Source organism: Phocoena sinus, chromosome 5 (genome assembly GCF_008692025.1).
Source record: "Phocoena sinus isolate mPhoSin1 chromosome 5, mPhoSin1.pri, whole genome shotgun sequence".
NCBI classification, from domain to species: Eukaryota; Metazoa; Chordata; class Mammalia; order Artiodactyla; family Phocoenidae; genus Phocoena; species Phocoena sinus.
Window position 1 is genome coordinate 127,397,212 of NC_045767.1, and position 21,699 is coordinate 127,418,910.

Consider the following 21,699-nt stretch of genomic DNA (forward strand, 5'->3'; position numbering starts at 1 on the left):
GATTAAGGTCAAAGTCACAGTAGTGGAGGAAATACAGTTCTCTCATAGAAGATGAGATTGTATAGCCTAAAATAGTATAATTTATGGAACAAGGTAATTCAGGAGGAACCCAGACACAGCCATCTCTAGTGGAGAGATGTGTTTGTGTTTTTCTTTCTCTCATGGTGCCAGAATTTTTTTTCGTTTTCAAGACAGCAGAAGTCTGAAGTCTGAGGCTGACAAGTTTGAAGGATATCAGGCAAGGCAGAGGGCCAGGATTCCTTTACTTGCAGAGACAGGGAGAGTTTCCCAAGGGAGGCCCCCCGGTTGGAGAGGGTGTTTTATTAGAGGAACCATATGAGGACCAAAGAGGACTGGGGATTTACAGAGGAGGGTCAGCGGATGAGAAGGGCTCCATGTGGGATGCTCAAATAAGGCCTGAGTGGTGCCTCCTTCTCCAGCCCCTCTGTTCTGTCTCTCTCCCCGCTTCTGTCCCACATCCTTCACATACCCTCACACCCAACCTTATGTGGTTCACCACAGTAAATTAGATAAAAGATGGCTTCAGGTCTCTGCGCTCTGAACTTCTTTAAAAAACTATTTAAATATCCATCAGAATTCCAAATGTGCTTGGTCTAGAAAAAGTGTGTAGAGGTACTCATAAGAGGGCATTGTCCCCTTCCAATCACTGTCCCTACATGGTAGATTACTAGGCATGCAGGATTATATGGCAGGAGATGACTTTCAAGTCTTTCCCGAGAGATTTAGGAATATTTCCCCCCGAAGAGTAGTCAAGAGCACCCCTATCTGCCACGTGGTATAGACAGGATGGTCACAGGTAATATTGGAAATTCATGTAAAATAGATGCATTTGCGATAGATGGATATCAGAGACTAGGTGCACTTGGAGAGACTTGCAGTTCCCATACACTTTTTAGAAGTTGATTCAGACTTGTGGATATGATAGGTCATTTTAGAGAACCCAGAGGAAGGAGGAAGCACTCTGTCCTTCTTGCTGCTGGGAGGCAGTACTTAATAAAGATGATGGTTAAACTCTCTCCAAAATGACAATGCTAAATAAATGCGAGAAAACAGTCATCTGAAACTCTGATTGTCTTGCCTGACTTGTTGACCCACATTATAAGCTAGGAAATAATTTCGTCATGTCATGCATCCTGATATGTGGCAGATATTACATTTTTCCACCTGCTGACAGAATTATCATTTATGACTCTGTTCTCTATTTTAAATGGCCTATTAGTCAAATAAAGTAGTCTTTCATGATATACATACACACACACACATATATATGTATACATACTAATTAAGCAAAACTCCAGTGCAAAAGGCCGAATATTCTGTGAATTCAATTGCTCTGCAATTTTCCTGTGCTGTTTCTTACATATCATGAAGATGCAATATTTATTTACACAGGACAATATGAACAAATATGGAATTATTCTAAATCTGTATGGCCAGCATTGCATTACATTTACTATTGATTGTCAGCTAATTGTAAAATTTGTTAGGACAATATCCTCAAATAATCCAATATACTTCAATAGTAGAATAGTAGATTTGCATGTTCCTATATCCTTGAATATACAGGAAGGACTTGAGTAATCCCCATGAATTTCCCTGAGGATCAACAAATTTCTAAGTGATGTTAAGAAAGAATCCTAATACAATCATAGCATCAGAGAGTTGAGAGTTCCTGGAGGTATCACATAATTTGATTACATTCCTTAAGGTACATAAGCCAGCCTCCAAAACTGACTTTTTCTTCCTAAGACATTTTTATGACTTACAAAACTTAACACCAGGCAGTCCTTACTCATGCCTAACCTAAACCCCCTCTATTTCAAATAATCCTCTCATTTTGTTCTCAGTCACATGGACAATAGCTACTCACCACCTCTAGAACACTATTTCTTTATGTAATAAAACATTTCTTTTTCATTTTCTTCCTTCAGCCTTCTCTTTGCTGAGTTAAACACTAAATCCCTTTACTTTTACTCGCAGGATCTATTACTCCCTTTTTTACTTTGTAATTAACTAAGCCATCTTTTTTCTCTTCTATTGCAATTTTTGCATAAGTTATGGACCTTATAAATAGATCACAGTAGTTTAAAAGTCCTGAACAACTTATCTACTGCTAGGTGACTTTGGTCATTTTCTTTATCAACACCAATGCTACATTTCAAATTTACAACTGACAGATGATTCATTCTGAAACTGCCTACATCCCCCAATTTTAAACTATACACACACACACACACACACACACACACGTACATAGAGTTTGTTCTTTCCATCTCTGAGTGAATTATCACATATTTGTCCCTATTAAACTTCATCTCATTTCTAATCACCTTGTTTAATTTGTCAAGGTCCTTAATGAATTCTTACAGTGTGGTTCTAGTCAATAATCACCCCTACTCATTATAAAGTAATCTGCATAGTTAATAAGCTTACTCCCTATTCCATACTTCAAATCAACACTGAAAATGTTAATTAGAGTCAGGGCCAGTGCTGACTTACGGAGAAAACTTTATACAATATACCCTCCAAGGCTGAAACTGAACCATTGATCAGTACCCCACAGCTGGGCCACTAACAAGCTGTGAAACAATAATACACAATATTACTACATAAAACAATGACCCAAATAAAATACAGTGTGGATTCAAATGAGGAATCAATAGTAATTTGTAATTTTTTTCCCTATAAGGTCTTTGAAGGAGCTCAAAACGTTAATCACATTATCAAATTATTCATAGTGGAAAGAAATAACTAGAGAGGAGGAATTTATCAGAAATAACAGTAGGGCTAATTTAATAGCCTATTTGAAGACCCAGGGAAATGTTACTGTCAAAATAAGGTGGAAGGTCACTGTTTCAGTGAAGATTCTAATGACTCTTTCTTACTAAAACAAAAATCCTCGCTCTTCATAACACAGAGCAGGGGACCAAGTGTCTATTGATAAGTTAAAATTTCCCAAATACAAAAGATATTTTCCTTCTTCGCAGTACAGTAGGTCTCTGGATTTCTCTGAAAAAGATTTTTTTGAATCATCCAGAGAAACTATCCTCTATTCCCAGTTAGGTATATAGCTTTTTTGAGAAATGTCAACGAAAAGCAGATATAAAATGCATGTCTTAATGCTCAGAGTCAGCTCTTATTCACAGTCACTCACATTATAAATATGCGGACTGTTTTGTTTTGTTTTCGGTACGCGGGCCTCTCTCACTGTTGTGGACTCCCCCGTTGCGGAGCACAGGCTCCGGACGCGCAGGCTCAGCGGCCATGGCTCAGGGGCCCAGCCGCTCCATGGCATGTGGGATCTTCCCGGACCGGGGCACAAACCCGTGTCCCCTGCATCGGCAGGCGGACTCTCAACCACTGCGCCACCAGGGAGGCCCCGTGAACTGTTTTTTAATGTGCTCCCCACCCCCCATTCAGTAGCAAATGTTGAGAGTTCTGCATCCCTCTCAGAAGATTACAATCGTCACCTGACAAAGCAGCCCAGCCAGCTGGCTGCAGATCTTGTTCTTTGTCCTCTTGGAAACTTGCCATGATCTGGGGCATCTGGTGATTTCCAAACTTGTCCTTAGGCTAAAAGATCAGGGTTGGAGAAGTAGGGGCTGTAGTAGGGGTATGTGTAGTGAGTGTGTGCATGTGTGTGTGCGTGTGTGTGTGTGGTATGTGTGCATGTGTGTGGGGTGTGTGTGTGTGTGTGTGTGTGGTGGGGGGTGGTGGAGGAGAAAGCCATTAAAAATAAATTGACTGGGCTTCCCTGGTGGCGCAGTGGTTGAGAGTCCGCCTGCTGATGCAGGGGACATGGGTTCGTGCCCCAGTCCGGGAAGATCCCACATGCCGCGGAGCGGTTGGGCCTGTGAGCCATGGCCGCTGAGCCTGTGCTCCGCAACGGGAGAGGCCACAACAGTGAGAGGCCTGCGTACCGCAAACAAACAAACAAACAAACAATAAATAAATAAATAGACTATCTGTAGATGATAGGAGCTTGTGGAGGAGCTAAGAGAATCAGAGAACTAATGGGGTCAAGCAGATACTTAGCGGAGGGTGGAGGTCAGCACACCAGGATTGCTGGCAGGATGGTGTGCTGCACTGGGAAAGCAAGGTGGGACAAGAAAAACAGAATGAGAAAAATGGTGAAAAAGAGTTTCCTTTCAGTCTAGGGTTTCTTTTATTGAGTAATCTATGCGAATATATTTTTATCATTATCTTAGATCTTGTTTAATAAGATACCTCATTTGTGTAGTTGATATAGAAGTTTATAGTTGAAGAGACACTGAAAGTAACTTAATTCAAACTGTGGGAGAAATACTTGTGGAGAAGGAATGGATCACATTTTCAAAGATGGAAAAGTAAGGTACAAAGCGGTTTAAAAACTTACCTTATTATTCAGAAGCAGGAAAGAGACTTGAACACTCAAAGCTAGGTCTCCAGTCCTCTTCAGCAGTGTTCTCCTGAACAACTCTGCCTACATATTCCACTGTCACCCAGGTCCATCACTTACACTTCTACATTTTAAAATTTTATTTTAATTTAAAAAGTTTTTTTTATTTTAATTTTTTTATTGCAGTATAATTGCTTTACTATGTTGTGTTAGCTTCTGCTGTACAGTGAAGTGAATCAGCTGTATGTATACATATAACCCCTCCCTCTTGGACCCCCCGCCCCCATCCCACCCATCTGGGTCATCACAGAGCACTGAGCTGAGCTCCCTGTGCTATGCAGCAGGTTCCCACTAGCTATCTATTTTACACATGGTAGTGTATTTATGTCAATTTTAATTTCCCAGTTCGTCCCCACCCTCCCCTTCTCCCACTGTGTCCACACATCTGTTCTCTACGTCTGCATCTCTATCCCTGGCCTGGAAATAGCTTCATCTGTACCATTTTTCTAGATTCCACGTATATGCGTTAATATATGATACTCGTTTTTCTCTTTCTGACTTACTTCACTCTGTATGACAGTCTCTAGGTCCATCCATGTCTCTACAAATGACCCAATTCCGTTCCTTTTTATGGCCGAGTAATATTCCATTGTATATATGTACCACATCTTCTTTACCCTTCTACATTAATTTCACAAAAGCCTGCCCCATGTACACTGGCTCCTCTAAAATGACTGAGCAGAGTGCTCCCAAGTATAAGAGTTTTACCATATTCTCATACTTGTGGTAGACAGAAGTTATTTATTTGGCTGACTTCAGGTAAGGCAGGAAAATAACAAGAAATACGAGAGGATACAGGAATTTATATTCTTGAGAACTTAATAGGTTTTTAGGCTTAGATGACGAAGGCTGAGAGAGAGAACGAGGTGAGGATTTGACTTGTTTAGAATGATTCAGCTTGTCCAGAAGAAGGAGATCATTTTAGGGGTTGTGGGAGCTTATTAGTTTGGCAAAGTTTTCATCTCGGTGAGCTCAGTGTAAACAGAGTCTATAACAATGCTAAAATAGCCCTGTTCCTGGGAGTCACAAAAAAAGCTGGAGACAACTTTTAATTAAATTCTCACTGAAGAGTGGCTTTGAAAGACCAGCATACTTCTGAGAGTTTTTGTTTTCCAAAAAGAAAGACAAAATTCTGTCTATAACATCTAGATGGCTATATGTTTATAAAACATCCATCACTGTAGTACTTAAGGGCTTTGACAAGTAAGCCATTTTGACACTGAACAGCATAGAGTAAGGAGATGAATGTCTTCCTCTGTCTGCTATGACTGTGTACTCTGGAGCTAAGTTTATACAATTCTATACTAAACCAAAACATAAAAAGCAGTATGAATCAGGCCCAGCTCACTCCAGCCACCTTGATTTTGGCTGTTCCTAATAAAGTGTGCAATTCCCTGCTGAGAGCTAAGAAATAGCCTCCTACTGAAAGACTGAAGTAGGTGAGACACTAAGGAAACTGAGAGAACATATCATTCTGGGCTCCCTGTCTTATCCTGGAATAAAAGAACAAAGAAATGGCTTTCATATTTCTTTCTGATTTCTTATGAGGCTATAAACAAGTCATGGAGTTCCATAGTCTCAAGCCAGATTCTAAGAAATCCTTTTCTGGTTCATTCATTCAATGAATATTTACTTGTAACCAACTGTGTACTCAAAAAGGTACTACATAAGGCACTGTGTTAATACAAGTCATAAAACCACCCTCGAGAACATATATTGTAATTGGGAAGGTAAAACAAGTAGAATAATATTCCAGTACAAGGCTAGATGTTGCTCAGAGTGTAAACAAGGTAGATGCAAAGGCATTCAAAAAAGGGAGCCACTAAATTCAGTTATGAAAACTCTGTGGAAAACTACACAGAGGAAGTGGTATACAGCTACAGGTTACGAAAGATGAGCTGAAAGAGAAAACGTGCCTGACACATAGATATCCTGACCTGGGTTAAGTGTTAGTCACTAACAGTAGCAACTTAATCCTCATGATAGTTAAGCTAAAGTGAGACAACAGAATGAACCATTTGGCTAAATCCTTATTTTTCTTTTAAACATCTTTATTGGAGTATAATTGCTTTACAATGGTGTGTAAGTTTCTGCTTTATAACAAAGTCAATCAGCTATACATATATCCCCATATCTCCTCCCTCTTGCATCTCCCTCCTAAGTCCTTATTTAGGCTTAAGATCAGATAAGGCTTGCTGAGAGACAGTTTTTTACCTTTGAGGGGCTTGGAGGATTAAGGGGCAGGGCAAGAAGACGACACCCATGAAGTAGGGCCGGGAGGTGGTAGCTGTGTCAGAAACAACAGCAGCAGCAACAGGGAACTTTGAGGTTTAGCTGAACCAGGTAAAGGAAATAACTGAGTGTATGAAATTGTGGACAAAATGGTAAAAAGAATAGTCATTAGTACCACCAAAAATGAGAGTGAAGGGAAGAAGAGTTCAAGGAATTTTACATGAGCTCCTGGAAGCAAGGAGAAAAAATGGAAGCAAATCCTAGGTAGGGTGTGTCCAGGAACTGTGCTGTTATTTATGTCTTTTTCCCCCCCATTTATTCTTTATACTAAAACTTATGAAGTTGAACTCATTCTCTTCTTACTCTTAGGGAAAATAAGGCTTAAAATAATTACGGAAAATGACAAGATCATTTGCTACTAAGTGGGAGAGATTTTAAATGCAAATTTATTTGAGTCCATGGCTCTGGTGTCTGTTTCTAGGATACCATGCAACTTAGAAATATCTGGAATTGACTTAGCTAAATATAATTCAGCCATTAATTCTCTTCTGCAAATCTTTATTTTTCAAAGAAACTTATAATGATACTGATGGTTTTCATTCATTCATGTATTCACGCATATATTATTTATTTATTTCATTCAGTAAAGATTTAGTGTATTTGCTAATTGCAGACTATATGACCCACTGGTGAAGACAGAGGTTCTAGTGCCAACTGCCTGGGTTTACTACCCTAGCTTTTAGTTTTGTCATCTTCAAAAAGGAGATGAAAATAATATATCTCTCATAGGGCTAGTATGAGGATTAAATGAGAAAAGCTACACAAAGCATTAGGAGAGTGTCTGTCACACAGCAAGCACTCATTGTTAGCTGCTCTTATTGATACTCTGTGCCAGGTACTCTGAGAAGGATTAGGGGAACAAATATGAAGGTGACATAGTCCTTGTCTTTGAAAAATGTACACTCTCAAAGAGAAGACACATGTGTAATGACTAACTGTGCCTGAGCTAACAGAAGATGCCAGAAGAGAATGCAGTTCTGGGTCATTTCAGCGAGTGGGAACAGCGTGGAAACTCCAAAGAAGCATGAAATATCCTACAAAAGTTTGGCTTGACTGGAGCATGAACAAGTGTGAGAATGAACTAATTGGTGCTAGTAGGCAAAAAAGAAGCTGATCAGCTTTTGAACGGTTTAATAAGCTCTGCTGATGGAATTGAACTTTATTTTGATAGAATGAGGTAATAATGGAGGCTTTAGAGCCAGTTTTAAGGATATAAGAAGGTAACTGTCTGGACTGTACACTCTGGAGGGTAAACTTGAATGGGAAGATAATGGATAGAAGGAAGCAATAGCTGAGGTAGGAGAAAAGACAATAATAAGTAGAGCTGCAGGCAGGGAAAGTCAGGCTCTTTTATTGCCTCATATCAATAGAGGAAGAAAATTAAGAAGAAAAGCAAGATTTAGGGGAAAAGGTGGAGAAGGAATAGGAGGGGGAAATAGAGTTAGCCTCTACCTCATTCTGAAAATAGTTCACTAATCAAACAATGTAATCCACCAAACAGGCTAAAGGAGAAAAAAATCACCTGAGCATATCAGTCGACGGGAAAAAAAGCATTTGACAAAATCTAACATCCATTCATGATAAAAACACATAGAAACCTAGGGATAGAAAAGAATTTCTTCAACTCGACAAAGAATACCTACAAAAACCCTACAGCTAACCTTATACCTAATAGTGAAAGACCGAATGCTTCCCTAAGACAGAGAACAAAATAGAGATGTCCACTCTCACCACTCTTATTTGACGTAGTATCAGAAGTTCTAGTCAGCACAGAAAAGGCAACAAAAGGAAATAAAAGGCATACAGGTGAGAAAGAAAGAAACACAACGGCTCAGTTTTGTAAATGGCATGAAGGTTTACACAGAAAATCCCAAAGAATCTACCAAAACTCCTAGAACCCCTGAACTCACATCAGGATCACAAGATAAAATCAGCATATAAAAAACCGTATTTTTATACTAGCAATGAATATGTGGAAGCCAAATTCAAAGATCCAATACCATTTATAATCACTGGGGTAAAAATAAAAACTTAGGTATAACTCTACCATATATAAGACTTATATGCTATAAATTACAAAATGTTGATAAAAGAAATTAAAAATCTAAATAAGCAGAGAGATATACCACGTTCATAAATTGGAAGACTCAATATAGTAAAGATGTGAATACTCCCCAAATTGATACATAGGTTTAATGCAATTCCTATTAAAATTCTAGCATTACTTTTTTGCAGTTATAGACAAGATCAGTCTAAAATTTATATGGAAAGGCAAAGGAAGTAGAATAGCTAAAATAATTCTGAAAAAAAAAAAAAAAGAGTAAGTGGGAGGAATCCGTATCCTCAATTTCAAGCTACAGTAATCAAATCTATGCTGTTGGCAGAGAGACAGATACCTAGATCAATGGGACAGGATAGGGAACCCAGAAATAGACTCACACAGTATGCGAACTGATTTTTCTTTACAAAGTGCACAAGAAATTGAATGAAGGAAAGATAGTTTGTTCTTTTGGGTTTTTTTCCAGAAAACACTCCTGGACATTTGAATATCCATAGGCAAAAAATGAACCTCAACCTAAACTTTACACCTAGTACAAAACTTAACTCAAAATGGATGATAGATTTAAATGTGAAATGTAAAACTATAAAAGTTTTAGCATAAAACAGTTGAAAATTTTGGTGACCTAGGAGTTCCTTGAAGAGTCTTAGACATGACATCAAAAGTACAAAATCCATAAAAAATAACTGGTAAATTTGACTTCATCAAAATTAAAAACGTTTGTTCTATGTGAGACCCTGCAAAGAGGATGAAAAAAAAAAGCAATAGACTAAGAGAAAATATTTGCCAACCACATGTCTGACAAAGAACTTGTATCTAGAAGATGTAAAGAACTCTCAACGGTAAAAAAGCAAACAGTCCAAGTAGAAAATGGACAAAGACATAAAGGGACCTTTCATGCAAGAGGATATAAGGATGACAAAAAACACATGAAAAGATGCTCAACGTCAGTAGTCACTAGGGAAATGCAAATTAAGATGACAGTAAGATATTACTACATTCCTATCAGAAGGGCTAAAATTTTTAAAAGTGACAGCACCAAATGCTGACAAGGATGCAGAGAAACTGGGTCCCCCATATGCTGCTGGTGGAGATGTAAAATGGTGCAGGCGCTCTGGAAAACAGTTCGGCAGTTTCTTAAAAACTAATCACTCACCTACCGCACTACCCAACGATCACACTCCTGGGCTTTTAATGCCAGAGAAATGAAAACATCCGCGCAAAAGCCTGAGCATAAATGTTCTTAGCAGTTTTATTTGTAATAGCTAAAAACTGGAAACAACAAAAATGCCATTCAATAGGTAAATTTTAACCAAACTAGAAACAACAAAAATAGGTAAATACCACTCAGCAATAAAAAACAATGAACTACTGATGCATGCAACAACTTGGATGGACCTCAAGGGCATTTTGCTGAGTGAAAAAAAAGCTGATTTCAGAAGGCCACATATTGTATGATTCAACTTATATAACACTCTTAGAATGAGTGGAGAACAACAGTGGTTACGAAGAGCTGTGGATGGTGGGGAAGAAGGTGTGAGTGTGACTATACAGGGGTAGAATGCGGGAGATTTTTGTAATGATGGAGTAGTTCTATATTGCAGTGGTGGTTAGAGATTCTAAACTTGTGATAAAATGGCACAGGGCTACATGTATACCTAGTACCCATGTCAATTTCCTGATATGTCAATTTCTGATTTTGATATCTCTGTGCTATAATTGCACTGACTTTGCAATTTCCTGTGTATATATAATTGCTTCAAAATAAACAGTTAAAAGAAAGTTTGCTTAAATATTAATAGAACTTACTGCTTTATGACAAATTATGGATTATTAATGCTTTGTCCTAGAAAATTTTACTCTACTTTCTAATTTTCTCAAAATAGCCTTGTGTTACTTTTATAAGAAAATGTATTAAAATGGAATAAAAATGTCTTAATTCTTTTCTGATGGCTCAAGGTTAAAAGTAATTAATAGGCAGGATGGGGTCCAGGAATAGCAAACCTGGAGATGCAAATTTTTGGCAAAATTGCATCTGAAAAGTAGCCTAACCAGAGTGACTTCTAGAATTTCCTCACATTAGTAACTCTCTTCGTCCCTATCTATTTAACTAAGAGGTAGGAAACCACATCCTTTTTTAAAATATCTTAAAAAAATAAACTGACGCAATACTCCTACATTCACAAGAAATGTAAATGTTAGCCTAGAGATATAAAGTTTCTCAACCCAGATTTCTCTTAAATTACCCTTAATCCTTAGATAGTTCCACATAAGGAGCCCATGAAACAAGAAGATATGTGATCAGGTTTATATCAAGTAGAGACATACTGTTAAACGCCATAAATATACGTTTATTAGATACCTGCAATGAGTTTCCATATGCTCCTCCATTATTCTCTCTGGCCTATCTTCCTCTCCACAGATAAAGCTGTCTTTCTTAAATGATGTCACTCTTCATTATCTCCAGGAAAAACTCCAAATTCCGTAACAAGCTTTATCATGCCCTTCAAGATGTGGTCCTACCCTCCTTTTCTATTTCACTTCCTGTCACCCTCACATCACCTATCTCAATCCATGAAGGAGATGAACACATTTTGATAACCTACCCTTTGCTAGATATTCTCCTAGGAGTTTCATACCTCTGCTATAAGCCACTCCTTCAGTATGTTGAAATTTATCCTTTAAGATCAAACTCTCCGATGATACATCAGAGAACCTCTGTGATGTCTAATAGTTTTTTTTCCTCTCCCCTCCCCTTCTCTCCAAGTTATTGACTTAAATCACTCCTTCCCTGTGTTCATACAGCATTTTATAAATAATTTATCAGAGCCCTATGTCATTGAATTCTACACTGTTATCTCCCCGAATAAATTGTGACTCAGGGATAATACCTAAATACATTTATAGACTAAATGCCTAGCAGTGTTTAAATATCTACAGTTGACCCTTGAACAAAGTGGGTTTGAACTGTGAGGGTCCACTTATTCATGGACTTTTTTCATTAAAATCATATATGTACCATAAATAGTTTTCCTTATGATTTTTTAATAATATTTTCTTTTGTCTAGCTTATTTTATTGTAAAAATAAGTATATAATACATATAACACACAAAATACATGTTAATTAACAGTTTATGTTGCTGGTAAGGTTTCAAGTCAGCCGTAGGCTATTATTAGTTAAGTTTTGGGAGATTCAAAAGTTATACATGGATTAGCAAAAATAAACAAATGGGACTACATCAAACTAAAAAGCTTTTGCACAGTGAAGAAAACCATCAACAAAATGAAAAGGCCACCTACTGAATGGGGGAAGATATTTGCAAATGACATACCCGATCAGGGGTTAATATCCAAAATATACAAAGAACTCATACAACTTGACATTAAAAAAACAAACAACCAGATTAAAAATGGTCAGAGGATCTGAACAGACATTTTTTCCAAATGTCTGTATAAATTACAGACATTCAACATACAGATGGCCAACAGGCACATGAAAAGATGCTCAACACCACTAATCACCAGGAAATGCAAATCAAAACCACAATGAGCTACCACCTCACACCTCTCAGAATGTCTATTATCAAAAAGGCAAAAAGTAATAAGCATTGGTGAGAAGGTGGAGAAAAGGAAACCCTGTGCATTGGTGCAGCCACTATGGAAAACTGTATGGAGGTTCCCCAAGCAATTTAAACCAGAACTAGAGTACGATCCACAAATTCCACTCCTGGGTATTTATCCAAATAAAGTGCAAATACTAATTTGAAAACATTATGTTCTTTTGAATTGAAAAGATTACGCACCCCTATGTTCACTGAAGCATTATTTACAGTAGCCAAGAAACAGACTCAGAGGAAAAGAGATCAGATTTGTGGTTACCAGCTAGCCACCTCTGCCTCTCCTGGTGTGCAGAAGTGACTTTGAATTTTGGGAATAAAGATGTGGATGGTATATGTTTGTTAATAGAACAGCAATTGGGCTGGGAAAAGGTACCCTGATGAGCACTGCTTCATTTAACGATGAGCAAATCTCATGAATGTGAATGATTAAGAAGAATGACAGTGCATGGTTTTGTGAAAAAAGTTTTTGCTTTTCTAAGAAAAATCAGACTTAGAATTTTCCAAGAAAGTTTGACATTAGTTATAAATGGAACTTTGAATGTTTCCAAGAAACATTACAATTATGTTTACCAACACAGCTGAAGCATGAAATTAGAAGCTATCTTTAAGTTTGGGGAGAGAATCAGGTCTCTTTTAACTTATTTGGCTCTGATTTTCCCCTTTCATAATTAACCTAGTGAAAAGATTAGAAGGAAGGGGAGATTCATTATACCCAATGTTGACTTTTAATAATGTGAGTTGGCATTAGAAAGAAATAATTTGTTAAAAAAATGAATGTTCTGTTATTTTGGATTGTGGAAAGCTACACCTGAGGGAAACATCATGTGCAATTAGGATCTTTTTCCATTAGACTTTACTTTAGAAAATCCTATGGGTGTAAAAATTTGATAGAGGCTTTTGCTCCCACTGCTATTGCATGAAAGTCTAGATACTAACGAATGCTGGCAAAGTTGTAATGACTAAATAGCTCAGATGTACACACACCATGAGGCCTGCAACCTCAGTGAAAGGGCGGCTCAAGCAAACAGATGTGAAGAACCAGCAAGAAACAAATTGTAAGATAAAGAAAAACTTCAGTAGGTAAAGTCATGAATTGGTATTGGATTGATGTAGGTTAGATTTCCAGCTCTGACACTATTCACTGTGTGCTAGTGAGCAGTTAACTTCCAAATTTCTGTTTCTTGATCTACAAAGTAGGAATCATAGTAGTAGTTGTATTATTAGGGTAATTTTGAGTACTAAAGGGGAGATATATATATATATATATATATATATATATATATGCTTGATAAATTCATAATAAATTCTCAGTGAATAATATCCATAACTTTTATTATTTATGATTATTGTCATATGCTACATAAAATCAGTTATTTAAAATGTTCTTCATTCATTTATTTTAAAATGTTTCAAAGTCAGATCTGAGCTACATAGTAAAAACCTATGTACTTTAAGTACTCTTAAAATATAACACATAAAACAAAGTTGACAGGAAGTATATTAGTGAGATTAAAATGCTCCATTTTAATTTTTTAAAACTATTTTTCTTAATGTGATTTCCATTGACTGGTCTGGCAAGCAGTCTTACCCTGAGTGGCAGGTATCAATTATAGACGTAATTAGCTCATGCTGGGATATATGCCTAGAGAATCGACCCAACACAAAAATCTCCTAACTTTTGATATTTTATTTCCTCAGATAAATTGAGGATTTGAATAATGTCATCCTTTACATCACTATACTTAGCAATGAATGAGGCTATGACACATCCTTTATAAAGTTCCCTAAAAAGCAACTAGCCATACAAATGTACAAGGGTGTGGAACGGGGACTAGTGTGGCATAGTTAGAACATAGATTCAGGAATGAGACAGATTTAAGGTCTGGTCTTTAATCAATCACTTATTAGCTGCATGATTTGAGGCAAGTTACTTATCTTTTCAACTTCAGTTGTAAAATGGGTTATTAATAAGTAGTATGCATTCCAGAAGATGGTTTAAGTATTAAATAAGCCAATGCATGTCAAACATCTAGTACAAAGTCTGGCATCTTGTGAGTGCTCAATAAATGTTAATTATTATTTGCACAATTTTACTAATTCATTAATTTCTTGGGCTGGGACACTGTAATCATTTTCATTATTGCTTAAAATAGGACTCTGATGGGGTCATCAGCTTAAATTTTCCATGAGCTTCACTCTGGATCACTTATAACTTACGCCACATGTAGAACTGGTTACAAGGGTAGTAAGTTAAAAGGATATGAAGGTTCTGCACCAAAGAAATAACTGGGAAAACAACTTAAGACTATGATTTGATGAGAGAAGTTGGGAACATCATTTTCATAAATGAATGAAATAATTGACTATTAGTAGCTGAATTTTGAGGTTTCAATTTATATACACAAGCAGTTGAAGAAAACACCCTATTTCTTTTTAGATCATTAATTCTTGACTTTATTTTAGTATTGTGCTATAATAATTTTGCAGCTACTAATGGAATTCATTTACATACTATTTTAAAGGCACGAAGAATTCATGTTTTCTCTTAAGGATGAAGTAAATCCCTAATTAATTCCTTGACAAAGTTAATTATTCTAATATTGAACTGTCAACTTTGTTGAGAAATAAATGTTTTTTAACTTTACGAAAGTTCAAACTACCTTGATTTTGGATTAATAAAATTTTCAGAGAAATTTTTCGTAAAACAATATACAGAACACTATGTTCTAATAAGGCAGAAGCTGTACTGTGGCACTGACCTGACCTTATGGTATGAAACCACATAAAGAAAAACTGGCCACGGTAAATCAAAGGCCTTTGGAGTCTCAGGGCTCATGGGAAAGTCATTTGTGAAATGAAGCACTGACTTAGGTAGCTTTCAGGATTCAAAAGTACACTATAGTTAACGGCAATTTACCACCACTGCAGCTGGAAAAACAGCAGCAATAATACTCACGTTAGCTATAATGCAATGAAGAGACAGAATGTGGTTTTACCTCTTGAAAGCTATTCTCATTCTCTCTCTCTCTCTCTCTCTCCCTCTCCCTACCTATCATCTATCTATCAATCATCCAGTGTCTACCTAACTATTTACTCAGACAGTGCATAATGGGACAGACTCAAGGCAAAGACTGAGCATCTCAAACTTGAAGTATATATATTTTAGCATGTATCCTTTTCCTTCTTTTTAATAATATTGCCCACAGTCATATTTTACAGAGGTTAAAATTCTGAATATGTGTTATCCTTCCAGGAAAATGTGGGAAGCAATGTCCAAATTATACCTAGAATTTTATTGTATAAAGAATGCTCTACCAAAACTGTACTTTCAGGAGTTGGACTATGTTGTGATGTCTGCACATCACAAAATTAAGCCTTTACTCAAAAGGAAGTTGTAAATTTATTAACAGACATCACATAGCTTTGGCCACGCCTGTCATTTCTCATGCTTTGTATCAAGTGGAATCTCTGTCTACTTACTGGATGGAGCTTTCAATGCGGGTGATAGTGAGGAAAGCAGCAAGGTTTGCTGTGTAAGATGAGATGACAATCAAAGCAAATAGCCACCAAGCCCCCATCATCATTCGGGTAGCCAGAGTTGTGTATGGGACTTCCCCACCTGTGGAAAGAAGCAAAGAGAATAAAAGAACATCAACAAGTCTTTATTTAGAATCTGAAGTCATACACATTCAAGAGCAAGTTAAATTTTAAGTAATGCGAAATCTTTCACATAACATCAGCATGGATCTCTGTATTTTGCTTACGTTCATCACTTCATATTTGATTCTGGTTTATGAGACTATGTGAGACTCAGTCAAATAGAAGCATGATAAATATTTAGTATAACATGTTTAAATGATATTTCTTCCACCTTGTTCTTCAACCCTAGAATTACCCTCTTATTACAACCTCAGATATACACTTTATATCCAAGGGCTTGACTATTTACTAGTTAGGAGATATTAATACTATTATGCTTATATTTAACATAACTTTTCAGATTTCTAGTTTAATAAATAATATTAAAAGACTATTTTTTGTTAAATTCCCTAGAATCATAGGTTATTAATAATCTTGGGAGAACACATATGACTACTGGTTTCAGCATCATCACATGTGTTTTGATCTACTCCTAACTGACTCACCACTCTTTTGTAATCTTTTTGTAGAATCTTCTTCTCCATCTTCTAAATGCTGGTGTGTCCTTGGGCTCAGTCTCTAAACTGTTTCTGTTCTGTCCGCATTCCAACCGCAGCTAATCTCAAGTCCCCTGATGTTGAATATTATCTACAGTATACTTTGATGACTCTCAGATTTATATTTCAAGCTTTACTCTCTCTAGAGAGCTACAGATAAATGCCTACATAATTTCCACTTGGAATTTAATGGGCATCTGAAATTTATCACATCTGAATCAGAACGCTTTATTTTCACTCTTGAATGAACACCCCAGTCTACACTATTTCAGGGAATAGCACCACTCTTCACTCTACTTCTCAGACCAAATACTTAGAAACTTTCCAACATCCCATCTGGTAGCAAGTCCTGTCACCTTTATCTTCAAACCACATACCAAATCCTACCTCATCTCCTCACTTCCAGTGCTGTCACATCTTCTTTTGACTGTACTACTAAACCACTTAAATGGTTTACTTGTTTACATTCTATGCACTACCACTCCTAAGTCTATCTCAATGGTGCTCTTTGAAAACGAAAATGAAATCGTGATATTCCTCTGATCAAAACTTCCAAAGGACTCCTGTCACTCTCAGAGAAAGAAAAAGCAACCCCAAATCTCTACCAAGGCCTATCAGGTCCTACATGAACTGATCTCACGTCAATTTCCTGACTTGCATTTTTCCACCCTCTCAACCCAGCCTTCTTGCAATCTCTTGCATGGAGTTACGCTGATTTCTGTCCTAGGGTCTTTGTATTTGCAATTTTTATGCCTGGAATTCTCTGCTCTTTAATTTAAAAATGACCTTCCCTTTAATTTTTTTAAGTTTTTCCTCAGATGATACTTCCTCACAAATACGTATTTCCATTCTATCTAAAATAATTTCTCACGACCTCATTCTTTCAGTCACTGTATTTTTTAAAAATCATAATTTATCATGTATTTTATATATTTTTGGTTTTTTCCTCTTCCTTATTGTCTAGTTTCTAACATAGAAACAGTTCCTGTCCCCTTTCAGGTGGGTAAATATTTGTTAAATGAATATATGTTTTGTATGGAGTTAATAATCCTTTTAAAATAAATTAGGTTTATGCTAAGAGTAAAAATAAATTAAAGAGATATAATACTACATTTGCCTAGGTACATCAATATGTGAATGGCTTAACAGGATTCAATTAATTATCATATCAGGCAGATTTTTATGCCAACCACTAATTCTCACTATGCAATATTTCTAAACTTTCAGTGTAGTACAAACATACCCTTTGGGTATGACCTGAGCTATTTTCCTGATGTAATATACTCAGAATAGGCTAACCTCTGATATCTGGAACACATTTTTTCAAAAGCAGTTATAATGCATTTTGGATATTTTCTTCTTCAAAGCAAAGGAAATATTCACTCAGCTTTTAAAAGATGAAAGTACAATAAAATATTCATTTTTAAACCAAATGGGGACTTCCTAGACAAAATGATTAATTGAAAAAAAATAATAAAATATGAACAAGATGATAGCTAAAGACTGAAAGATGTTAATAAGTGTAACAAAAGTAGAACAGCAAATTCATGACTGAAAAGCCTAATTGAAGGTTTGTGTCCATGAAGTCTTTACCCTTGGTTAGAGTCATTATCACCCATAAGAAAGAATACTTGCTGAGCTTTCTTCATCTGTGGCATAAAGCCTGAAACTTGGGGAATTCAAATATTCTTGTGGAGTCCAAATAAAATGACATTTTATTTGATATCTGCACTTAGAAATCAAATATTAAAAGTAAAGGGAATCTTGACTTCTAATTCTGGTAATTCAAGACAATCCTCTCACTGATGGCAACTAGAAAAAATGAACATATAATGCATTTGAGAGCAGTAAGAAACTAGAAGATCAAGATCCTGAAGAAGATAACTCAGAAATGTGACTGGTATTTAGGACTGCTTTTTCCTGAGGGATAAATGCCAATTTAACAACAGGAAGATAAGAAACTGAGATGCTGAGCAATGTTTTGAAAGCCTTCAAAGTCAGGTGGCTATAAAAATTAAGGCCCAGGGCTTGCCAAATGGGGGTGGGACTAAGAAAACCAGAAAATCCTCATATGCTTGGAAATCAACAACTACAATTCTATTAGGGCCATGGGTCAAAGAAAAATCACAAGAGAAATAAAAGGTAGTTTTAAGTTGATGAAAATAAAAATACTCCATATCAAAATTTCACAAGTTTTGATAGCTGATAGGATGTAGCTAAATTTGTGTTTAAAGGGAAATTCATAACTTATATAATAAGTCTGAAAATCAATGAGCTATTCATCAATTTCAAGAAGTTAAAAAAAACCTGGCAAGTTAATCCCAAAGAACACAGAAGGAAGGACATAATAAATATAAGAGCAAAAATTAGTAAACTAGATAAACAATAAAATAGAGGATGTTGATCCAACAGAAGTTTGGTCCTTTGAAAATACCTATAAACAGCTCTTGAGACTGATCAAGAAAATAAGGCACAAAAAAATACAATAATAGGAGTTAAAAGGGCATATTGTTACAGATGTTTCAGATATTAGAAGGATAAAAGAGGAGGATCCTATGTACAGTTCTATGTCAATTAATTTGAAAATTGAGATGACATGGACAAATTCGTAGAAAAATTGCCACCAAAAGAAATAGAAAATTTTAATGATCTTATAAGTATTAAAGACTTTGAATCTACAATTAAAACTTACCCACCAAAAAATTCAAGACCAGTGGGCTTTCTGGAAAAAAAACCTACCAAATGTTTTATCAATAATTAAGTATAATTTTACACAAACTCTTTCTGAGATTAGAAAAAAGCAAGACATCATTCCATACATTTTATAAAGAAGGCACAACTTTGATAACAAAATCTGAAAATGTCATTCCAGGAAAGGAAAATTAGTGGCCAGTCTTTCATATGATAGTAGATTAAAAAAAAAGACTTACATAAATTAGTAAACTGAAAACTGCAAAAAATAAATAAATAAGCATGCTGGGTTTATTATATGAAAGCAAGGGTTGGTTTGGCATTTAAAAATAAATCATTAAAATTCACTAAATTAGCACTATAAAGGAGAAAAGTCCTATAATCATCTTGGTTGAAACAGAAAAGGCACAGATAAAATTCAACATCCAGTCATAAAAAAATTGAAAACCTAGAAATTCTCCAGCAAACTAGAAATAAAAAAAACACACTTAGTCTCACAAGAGTGTTTTCAGGAAGCCTCCAGCAAATGTCATACTTACTAACAAAATAAGCATTTTAAAAGACTATCTTAAAGGCTACAAGTTGTTACCACTTCTATTCAACATTTAATTGTAGGTGCTAAACAGTGTAGTACAATAAGCAAAAAAAATAAATACAAAGAAGGAAAAAATACTAAAAAATTGGAAAGAATGAAAAAAGTTATGGGTTATAGATGATATGAATATGTATGCAGAAAATCTAAGAGAATATGGAATAAATTACTAAAATTAATGTTAGTTTACTATGGTACAGAGTCAATCTTCAAAATTAATCAGATATGCTTATAGCAGTAACAAACATTTAAGACATGAAATTAAAAAATATATACCATTTGCAATAGCACTAAAAATATCAAATATCTAGAAATAAAGATGTGTAAGATCTCTACATGAAAATCTATAAAACTTTTTTGAGTGCAGCAAAAGAAGGTTAAATAAATAAATAGATATATCATGTTTATTGATCAAAAACTCAATATTATAAAGATATAAATTTTTCTCAAACTGATCTATAGATTCCATGAATTACCAATCAAAATCTCAAGTTCTCTGCATGTGTGTGTGTGTGTGTGTGTGTATGTATGTATGTGTGTGTGAGAGAGACAGAGAGGGAATGTATGTGTGTGTTTGTGAAAAGCTAAATGTGAAATTTGTAGAAAATTCCAAAAGAACAATAATAGCTAAGACGGTGTTCAAGAAGAAGAAGAAGACTGGTTCTAGTTGACTGTAGCTTTATATAGTAATTAAGATAGTATGATATTTGTCCAAGGATAGACCAAATCAATGAAAAGTATTCATGTGTACATAGACAATTTATGCCCAGCTGGCACTGCAGTACTATATAGACAGGGAGGTCTTTTCAGTAAGTACTACTAGGTCAACCTGGATATATATATATGAAAAATAATGAAACTTGTCTCCTAACTTATAATACATACAAAAATCAATACCAAGTGCCTTACATATGTAAATATAAAATATAAACAATAAAGCTTCTAGAAAAGAATATATCCAACATATTCACAAGATTGGGTACTGAAAGACTTTTTCTGAACAGAGCACAGAATGCATTAGCAAAAAGCAAAAAACTGAGCTGAGACAGAGCCAGCTCCTCCCCCCAGGGCTCTGTAGCCATGTCATGGACCAGCCCTGCCTACCAGTGTACTATAGCAGTAGCTGTGGCCCTACCACAACATGAAGGTGCATGCAGCCCAAATAGGGACACCCCTTGAGCACCGAGCTCCAGTGGCCAGGCAGGATTGTGCCTCTGAGTCCCACAGAACATCTCCTACATAAGGCCATTCCTTCAAGACTGGGAGAGGTACCTGATTTAACTAATAAAGAGAAACACAGAGAATTAATCAAAATGAGGAGACAGAATAAGAACTAAATGAAATGGAGCGAAGCAATATACCTGATAAAGAGTTCAAAGTAATGGTAATAAAGATGCTCACTGAACCTGGGAGAAGTACAGATGAACACAGTGAGAACTTCAACAAAGAGAAAATGTAACAGTACCAAACCAAAACGGTAACTGAAATGAAAAATATACTAGTGGCGTTTATAGAAGACTGGATGAGGTAGAAGAATGAATCAGTAAGCTGGAAGACAAAGCAATGGAAATCCCCCAGAGCAGAGAAATGAAAAAAAAAAAACACAACAATTTTAAAAAAGTGAAGGTACCTTAAGGGACCTTTGGGACAACACTGAGCATAATAACATCTGCATTGTAGAGATTTCAGAAGGAGAAGAGAGAGAAAGTTCTAGGAAAATTATCTGAAGAAATAGTGGCTGAATTTCCCTCATCTGGGGAAGGAAACAGGCATCCAGGTCCAGGAATAC

At 36.0% G+C, this 21,699-nt stretch overlaps 1 protein-coding gene across 2 annotated transcripts in view; it reads right to left on the bottom strand.

The window, feature by feature from the left end:
- The window catches only part of GRID2 (glutamate ionotropic receptor delta type subunit 2), a 1,366,547-nt gene that overhangs the window by 218,894 nt on the left and 1,125,954 nt on the right, over window positions 1-21,699 (bottom strand). For both annotated transcript variants that reach the window (XM_032633736.1, XM_032633737.1), the window contains one exon: window positions 15,912-16,050. In XM_032633736.1, the coding sequence (XP_032489627.1) occupies window positions 15,912-16,050 (139 nt within the window). The remainder of the gene's footprint in view (window positions 1-15,911; window positions 16,051-21,699) is intronic.